The sequence below is a fragment of the Lycium ferocissimum genome, chromosome 3 (genome assembly GCF_029784015.1).
Source record: "Lycium ferocissimum isolate CSIRO_LF1 chromosome 3, AGI_CSIRO_Lferr_CH_V1, whole genome shotgun sequence".
Classification (NCBI taxonomy): domain Eukaryota; kingdom Viridiplantae; phylum Streptophyta; class Magnoliopsida; order Solanales; family Solanaceae; genus Lycium; species Lycium ferocissimum.
The window spans coordinates 67,782,787-67,792,156 of NC_081344.1; the positions used below are offsets into that span (position 1 = coordinate 67,782,787).

Below are 9,370 nucleotides of genomic sequence, written 5' to 3' on the forward strand. Positions count from 1 at the left end.
CCCTCCTGCCGTATTTACAGCGCTCTAAAACACATAGAATTTTGCCACTTGTATGCATCACTTTTGTTGGCAAAAAAAAATCCTTTATTTTCTAGAGCTACTACAAGGGCTTCTCTTTCTCCCCCTTTTGTTCTTTTATCTATTTTTAAGGTAAAAATTTCAGCTTTCTTGATATAGCTTTCTTGATATACTTTTTTGCATAAATAGAATCATATTTGAATTGTTTTCTTGATTCTTGATTTTGGGTGTCTGTTTTTTTGTCTAATTTATATGGTTGAAGAATCAAGATTGGCCCTTTATTACAGAAATGATGTTGGTTTGATATGCTATTGTAGAACCCTTATTATTGAATTGTTGATTAATTATTTTTCCTCTTCTTGATATCTATTTTTAGTTAAATCAACATCCAATTGCAGGATTTCCTTTTTTTTTTTTTTTTTTTTGATGGTGGATTTTGCTGAAGAAGTTAAAACTTTACAGCTATTTTCAGAAGACAAAAAATGAATTTTAAAGCTACTGTTGATATGAATATACTAGCTGTGGCTTTTAGTTGAGTAACTTAAGGGGTTGTTTGGTTGATGGTTAGAGTTATGCAGGTACTAGAAATGTAGGAGATTAGTTACTCAGGGTTTAGTTATGCAGAGATTAGTTATGCAAGGTTTAGTTATTCTACCCTGGATAATATACCACGTAAATTGACTCATAACTTGTACCTGTTTTATTTATGTCAATTGTAAAATGGTAACCGAACACTATAGTTGGTGTGCTGAATTTTATATAAAGCAACTTGATATTAGCTATGCTGGTTTTAATACATGAAAAACTGCCTTCCTAACCAGCAATAAAATGACCCCTAAGTTTCTAATATAACAAACACAGTTCTTCTTGATGTATCTACCATGTTAAACAAATTTGAAGTAGATATTAGCACTTGTTTCCTTGGAATTAGGAAGAGTCAAGTAAGCTTCATTCATTATGATTCTCGAGTATTCTTCGGAATTTGTGCATTTAATTAAAAAGGGTAGTCAGGTGCACAAAGCTATTGCTATCGCGGGGTTTGGGAAGGGCCGGATTATATTGTGCTTATTGTATGCAGTCTTATTTTACATTTTGCAAGAGGTTGTTTCCATAGTTTGGATTCGTAACCTTTTGATCACACGACGACAACTCTTACCTTTGTGCCAAAGTTTTCCTTCAAAAACTTGTGCAATTTCTATTTCACATAAAGTTAGAGAAACCATATGGTTCCTCTATTGCACCTTGGTTTCTTTTTTTTTAAATATTGTGCTTATTGTATGCAGTCTTATTTTACATTTTGCTAGAGGTTGTTTCCATAGTTTGGATTCATAACCTTCTGATCACACGACGACAACTCTTACCTTTGTGCCAAAGTTTCCCTTCAAAAATGTGTGCAATTTCTGTTTCACATAAAGTTAGAGAAACCACATGGTTCCTCTATTGCACGTTGCTTTATAGGTCCCTTTTCGTAGGTGTTCTCGTTAGTAATAGTTCAAATTCCTTCATTTGAATACACAACAGATACTGACATGTGATCAATCGATAACTACAGTCAAACATCTCTATAACAGTATCGTTTGTTCGGATAATTTTTAGCTGCTATACCGAAATGTTGTTATAGAGATCATATAATATAACATGACATAAAAAGTTTGTTCCAAAGAAAACTTGGTCTTTATAGTGAAAAGGTTATTATAGAGGAAGACCGTCATAGAGAGGTTTGACTACATAGTCAGACCTCTCTATAACAATCATCCTCTATAACATTTCAAATGTTTTCTATGGAACCGGTCTTCCATGTTATGTTATATTAGATGTTCTCTATAGTAGCATTTTCACTATAGTAGCCAAAATTATCCCAGCAAACGATGCTGTTATTGAGAGAATTGACTGTACCACCAATTTTGCTCAAGATGCATTTCTTTACCTTTCAAATCTTATTTCTATTCTTGGAAGCATAATGACTGTCCAGCTACTGAAATCTTTTCCTCTGATTTCACCTTTTACAGGAGGGGGCAGCAGAAGTTCATCTCATTGTTTGACTTCACACCTTTTTGGGCATTTTCTAGCGGTCATTGAGAAGAGAGAATCCTAGGAATGCTGAAAGATGTGTTTTAGTGTCTGGAATGCTAAAACTGATCGTCTTAGACTTTGAGCTTAATAGAGTTGCCGTTTCTCATTCTTGAGAAGATTGAGCCAGGGTACTGCGATCGCAGCATCGTTGTTTGTGCCAACACGCAAAGTGCATGGAGTAACTGTTCATTGCCTGCTGCATTAAAAAAAAAAAAAAAATTGTGCGTGGATGGTTGAGTGATACTATTTATCAAAGTTCTGCAAATAAGTATTACCAGGTTTGATAGTTTTTTTTATGGCGAAAAAAGAAAGCATACTGATGGAGCGCTATGAATTGGGGAGATTATTAGGTCAAGGCACATTTGCGAAAGTTTTCTATGCTAGGAATATCAAGACTGGGCAGGGTGTCGCCATCAAAGTCATAGACAAGGAAAAAGTTCTCAGGGTCGGGCTCATGAATCAGATCAAACGGGAAATATCTGTTATGAGACTAGTCAGACATCCAAATATCGTGCATCTTTATGAAGTCATGGCGACAAAAACCAAGATTTATTTCGTCATGGAATATGCTAAAGGAGGTGAACTCTTTAACAAGGTAGCTAGGGGAAAGCTAAAAGAGGACATCGCACGAAAATATTTTCAACAGTTGATAAATGCTGTCGATTTCTGCCATAGTAGGGGTGTCTATCACCGGGATTTGAAACCCGAAAACTTACTCTTAGACGAAAACGAAAACTTAAAAATATCGGATTTCGGTTTAAGTGCTCTGGTTGAGTCGAAGCACCAAGACGGACTCCTCCACACGACGTGTGGGACCCCGGCTTATGTCGCTCCGGAGGTGATCAACAGGAAAGGGTACGACGGGGCTAAGGCCGATATTTGGTCATGTGGGGTCGTGTTATTCGTTCTGTTGGCCGGTTATCTTCCGTTTGAACACGAGAATTTGATGGAGATGTATCGGAAGATTGGCAAAGCGGAATTCAAATGTCCAAGTTGGTTTCCGCCTGAAGCCCGACGACTACTTTGGAGAATGTTGGATCCGAATCCGAGTACGAGAATTTCACTTGCAAAAATTAGAGGAAGTTCTTGGTTCAAGAAGGGAATTTCGGTTTCCTCTAAATCTACTGTAGTAGACGAAGTAAGTAGTACGGAGGAACCTTGTTTAAAGAAAGATGAGGTGGCGGCTTGGATTCCGAAGTTGAATGCATTTGATATCATTTCCCTTTATGCTAAGTTTGATTTATCCAAATTATTTGAGGAACCTTGTTTAAAGAAAGAAGCTAAATTCACGTCGTGGAAACCTGCGTCAGTGATCATATCAAAGCTGGAAAATATTGCTAAACGTCTTAAGTTGAAAGTTAGCAAAAGGGGCGAAGGATTATTGAGGTTTGAGGGTACGAAGGAAGGAAGAAAGGGGATTTTATGTATTGACGTGGAGATCTTCGAGGTCGTTGAAGCTTTTCATTTGGTGGAAGTGAAAAAATCAAACGGGGATACAATGGAGTATCAGCAGATATTGAACCAGGGCCTAAGACCAGGTCTTCAAGATATTGTTTGGACTTGGCAAGACGATCAGCAACCTGAGCAGTCAGAAGAACAGTTAAATGAGCAGCCAAATAGTCAACTACAGCAGCAAAAAAATTTAGATAACCAGCAACAACCTCTGGAGCAGCAACAACAGCAACAACAACTGCTTCTCCAAAAACATGTGATTCAGCAAGAGCAGTTACCTTAATTACCATATACTGCCTTGCTCACATTTTGTCGTTTGTCATTTGGATATTCCTGCAAAGAAATTGTGACCAAATTACCAAAGGCTGGCAGTGAAGTCCTCCCATGGCGACAACCATCGTGACTGATAGTTCATGTATGTGAGATTACATGGTTTAACTATTTAGCCATGCACCGTGTCCATATCTGCTTGCTTACTTGCATATGTGATTCACACTTATATGCGGTTTGGAGTTGATAAGTCTGGAGTAATCCATGGCTTGAATGGTCAGCGGTTATAGTTCACATTGATATATGGTTTGAGCTGATGAGTCGGTGTGAACCATTATTTGGATGTTAGTGGTTATGGAGTTATGGACTTTGGTTATTGCGCGTGGGTAGATGCAGGGGCTGAGCTAGGTGGATGCAAAGGGGGGTCCCGATGAATTCTTTTGTCGGAAAGTCATACTGTGCTAATAGGGTAAAAATGAATGTTTTGGATATATATATTTATGTGTGTATATAAATTGTTGAATCCTCTTTTCTAGTGACAAAGTTGAGTTCAAATGTTGCTTTACCTCAGCATTTTTGTTTGTTTGTTTGTTTTGAAGTTCGCTTGTTAGAATTTCTGGTTCGGCCACTGTCTAGATATACATTTTGTTGTTCAGGCTCCCTAATCAGGGTGTTGTTTGTACGGTATATCTCTCTCAAGTGTAAATGCTTTCTATTATACTCTGTGTCCTCTCATAAATGTCAGTGTGTGCTTGAATCATTCTTGCTATTTTCATATTCCTTGATAGTTGGATGATTGACATGACACTTCTTGCTTCTGATTTTAGGCTGCCTTTTTTTTGTAATGATCTGCTGGCGTTTCGTGGCGTAGAAATCCTCGTGTAAAGAGCGCTTCCATGTTATGAACACTATGCAAATGCAGATCCTGACTAGTCGAGTCAACGGACTTTGGATACCAGATGCGTAACGCAAATCCTGAACCAGTGAATTTTGAAGGAAAAAAAAGGTAAAAAAGGAAACTAGTGATTTGGCCTAGACTCTAGCAGTGTGTTAATCTGTGTGGATAGGCCTTGGGGTGAATTCCTTCTAACCTTTTTGCCTATGCTTTCTTGGTCCGAGGCTAATGCTAATCCATGATTAAAATTTCTACTAACCTATGTTTGGAAACTGGGAAAAGAAATTGAGGAGAAAATTAATAATCTGTCTTCTTGTCCAAGGGCTAAAGCTAATCTATGATTAAAACATGACAAAATAGTCAAATGCCCCATCAACGTTTACGGTTTAATTATGACGCATCCAATCTTTACGAGTGATTTATTACCCCTCTGAATTTATTTTTAAAGCATTTCTTTGACATTTATTGAGTGAGTTGGATAACAATTCAAATACGTACTGAACAAAAGGCCAAAAAGCAAAGGAGTCCGATCATATTTAGGTCATTTCACTCTTCGAATAAAACAAAATATTAGAATTTTCTCCTACACTCTTAATTTTTTTAATGGAGAAAGAGCTGATTCTCTTTGAATTTGAACTTGTGAATCACTATATTCTTCCACAATCGAGTCTTAACTTATGCCGCATTGGATTTTGATTCAAAATTTTCATATTAATGCCAAAGAAATGCTTTAAAAATAAATTCAGGGGGTAATAGGTCGCCCGCAAAGGTTGAGTGCGTCATAATTAAACCGACTGAACGTTGAGGGGGCATTTGACTATTTTCTCATTTAAACATTGCACTGCATTTAGTCCCAAAATACTTATTACGTTTTGTTTTTCGAGAGTTAATTTGACTAATCTTCCTAAATCATATTAGATTAATTTAATATTTCAAAAATAAAATTTAAATATTCGAAATAATATGAAAAGTACTAGAAGTCACGGCTCTTTTTCTTTTATCAATATGGTAAATTAGGGCAATTTGCAGAATTGCCCTTCGCTGGGGGTGGTCTTTAATTTTTGTCCCTCAAATTGGTGGTCTTTAACTTTTGTCCTTAAGACTCAAATTTTGCTGCCAGTTTTGCAAATTCTGCGTTAATGCAGAATTTGCAGGGCAATTAGCAGGAATGCCCTTGTTACGCGGTGGTCTGTAAGTTTTGCCCTTCAAAATGGTGGTCTTTAAAGTTTGCCTTTCGCTAGGAACCGCTTGGTCACGGGTTCAAACCCCCACTCAGGCGAAAATTTAAAAAAAATTTGCAAGACATAAGTTCAGAAAAAATGCAGAGTTATAACTCTGCCAAATTCTGCCCATTTCTGCCTAAAGGCAAAAATTCTGTCTTTTTTTACAACTTTTGCCTTGTGAAAAAAAAAATTTAATTTTCACTGAGCGGGGGTTCAACCCGTGATCAAGGGGTCCCTAGCGAAGGGCAAACCTTAAAGACCACCAATTTGAAGGGCAAAACTTAAAGACCACCCCAAATGAAGGGCAATCGACGCAAACAAAAAGGAATTTGCATGTACAGATTTGCAAAATTCTGCATTGTGATTTTTTTTTTTTACTGAGTTGGAGTCCGAACCCACAACCTCAGAGTATTAGGCGAAGGGAAAAATTTTAAAGGGAAAAAATTAAAAACTGCCCCAAATGAAGGGCACTCCGCGAAAAAAAAAAATACATGTTAAAATAGTGGTTAAAGTTTATGTCATGATATGCAAATCTTTCATCCATTTAGAGCTAATTATGCTATTTGCAATGTGTGCATCACTATGAGTTGGGAAATTTATGTTGTTTTTGTCGTTGGAGCATTTGGGTAGTAAACAGAGTATTCCTTTGCAATGCTTGTTCAGATTGATGTGATGGTTTCTCTAAGTGAAGGGTTGAATTTTATACCAAGATATAAATTAGAACGGAAAGTGCGACCTTTATATTTATTTATACACTACTTGCTAAATTGGACGGTGCTCTTTTCATATAAAATCTTTTTTGTTTCTCATTCAGCATACCTTCAAGTAGATGCATAATATTAAAAATTAGATAATTATTAGTTTATTACAACCATTTGGGAATTTTAACGCAAATAAGTTGTCAAGTTGGGCTAAAACATTACATGCCGAGGTAGAAATTTTCCTAGAAGAACTCGAATTTGATCTGTCTAGTTCTAGTTTCATAAGACGAAAGGGGGATAGGGTACATATTTAGATTTTTTTATTTTTTTAAAATCAAAATGTATTAGTTTTTTGAAAGGTGTGCCTGATTTCCAAGCTCGTAGCTGGCCTATATAAAATTTGACGAGAATTTCAATCCTTTTGCCTCAGCTTTTGTAAGGGCAGCAATAACGGGGGTTCGGGTTTGCTTCTTCTTCTTGCCGGTTTAGGAGCTTAGGCCCAAGCATCTATTTATTGAATTTACCCTATAGTCTCCATTTTAGGAACGAACCGGAGCTTAGGTCCAAGCGTCTATTATATTGAATTTACCCGATAATCTTCATTTTGGGAACGTCGAATGTCAAAGTCACTGAATGAATAAGTCGCCAATCCCTGAAGTCATTTGCAATAGAGTTATTAGTTTCACTCAGCATACCTATATGATCATATAATTAACTTCTTAATCGCAAAGTAAAATGGGAGGTCAACACATACAAGTCAATTAAACAATTACAAATTGTTAATGAAATAATCATTCTTATTTAACGAAAAGTTAAGTATGTTTGAATTTATGACCTTGTAGTAACTAATTTAATCATATGAAGAATTATGGTGTTTTTGTCATCAATCTTTCTTACAATTTCAAAACTCTTTTGAACTCTTTAACACGCTCCTAAGCAATGGCGGCCGTTCTACCACGGTTATAATGGGTTAATAACCCAGTCATTTTATCCAAACCTTTTATATGTATTAAGAAATTCATTACATATTTGATTTTGAATTCAGTTATCATTGTATATTACTTGGAGATTGCTGTAGAAACTCATAAATTTCAAACTTCTCAACCCGTTTCTATCCTAGATATATATATGTAATTCGATTTTGGAGTTCAAACGTGTTTAATTTGTTGACTGCGGAGTTAAGACACGTTTATCATATATTAGATCTCAAATTATGGGAAAGAACCTATGCATATGAGTCAAAATACTTAAGGTTGGTGAATGAAAGACCTTTCACGATAGCAGGAAATAAGACAAGTGGGAGAGTCCAAACTTACTTTACTGATGGGCTGTCTTTGCGGTCCCCTTTTGTCGAGTCAAAAGTAATGGATGTTATTTATTAACCATCTGGTATTCGAAAATTATTGATCCGATTAATTTAAATTCGTGTAGCGTAACTTCCATTAAAGAGGATATGTTCCTTAAAAGAATTTTTTCTATTTCAAAGCTCAAACTCAAGATCTTTTGTTAAAATAGAAGAATTTCAATTGTCCCATCACAACTCCTGACGTTTTAATTAATATTACAAACACATAAGTGAAATACAAATAAGTACAAATTTGGATGTTGAAGAGACCAAAATGACAAAGATCTCTTTTCAGGCGGCTGATTAATTGACCCTTTAGTTTAGTAAAAGAACACGGCCAAACCATTAATAAATCCATTGGCCAACAACTTCAGTAGAAGTTTATTGACCGTGGAACTACAAAGGGTAGACTTTTATTCCACGAGACAACACGGTTTTTATAATTTATTTACTCATCTAATATTTGAAATTTACTGATATAATTAATTTAAAATTACGTCCAATATAGCTTATTTAAGGTGTAACATTTTCTACTAGAAACTATGTTCTCAGATCTTGATTTTGAATATCTAATTAAGAATGAAGGTACATCCATCCCAACATATTTAGCGATAACAAATCAACAATAATTCAACTATCATTCGTCCTTTCTATTTCCTAAAGAAAAAAGTAAGAAGATAAATAGATTTAATTAAGTTATATATGCATTGTATTTAAGAGATTTTTCATACCAATTTAACATATGCTAGTAGGTTGTTATCATTTTTATTGTTGGGTTATTGAGTAATATTTATTATAGAAATTTACTCATAATTAACTACTCCATGACACATGATTGTATAAATAATTTACTGCAAATTTTTTAAACTAAAAAATACACACAACATGAGTGCAGTTTTATTTCCTCAAAACAAAATTCTCAAACCACATACAAAGTAAAATTGCCGTTACTTATAAAATGAAGCTAAATCTTGTGACCGATATTGAATATATGACAGATACATTTTGTACTTTTAGAAAAAAACCTTGTTTAGCAATCATATATTATCTAAAAATCCATATGTTCCACAAAAATCAGATTTGGACAAATTCTTCCCCCGACAAATTCTTACCCCAACTAATGAAAAATCTTGACTGAATGCCACGTATGAACTTAAGCACAATTTTGCAAAGAGAGATAACTCACTTGTTTAGCAATCATATATTGCCTAACCAAATCCATATGTTCCTCAAAAATCTAATTTGGACAGATTCTTCCCTCAACTAACGAAAGATTTCGACGGAATTGCCAAAAAAGATACTGAGCACAATTTAGCCACGAGAGATAACTCACTTATTTCTCGAAAAGGGATAAAAAAACATGCTCAATAGTACAAATAAATATAAAAACATA

General features: G+C 35.3%; 1 protein-coding gene across 3 annotated transcripts; it reads left to right on the forward strand.

Annotated features, from left to right (window-relative positions):
- LOC132050504 (CBL-interacting protein kinase 2-like) lies at positions 1-4,966 on the forward strand. Of its 3 annotated transcripts, none has more exons than XR_009413435.1 (3): positions 1-150; positions 2,028-3,958; positions 4,641-4,966. XR_009413435.1 is itself a non-coding variant. In XM_059441768.1 (2 exons), exon 2 carries the CDS (start codon positions 2,387-2,389, stop codon positions 3,824-3,826), a length of 1,440 nt encoding a protein of 479 aa, XP_059297751.1. In that variant the 5' UTR covers positions 1-150; positions 2,028-2,386; the 3' UTR covers positions 3,827-4,573. The 3 variants fall into 3 exon arrangements, 1 of the variants encoding a protein (XP_059297751.1); XR_009413436.1 differs by having other exon boundaries at positions 4,685-4,966; XM_059441768.1 differs by lacking the exon at positions 4,641-4,966 and having other exon boundaries at positions 2,028-4,573.
- The last annotated feature ends 4,404 nt before the right edge of the window (positions 4,967-9,370 follow it).

Coding starts and splice junctions, on each gene's coding strand:
- LOC132050504 (XM_059441768.1), top strand. CDS start 2,387: ATGGCGAAAAAAGAAAGCATACTGATGGAGCGCTATGAATTGGGGAGA.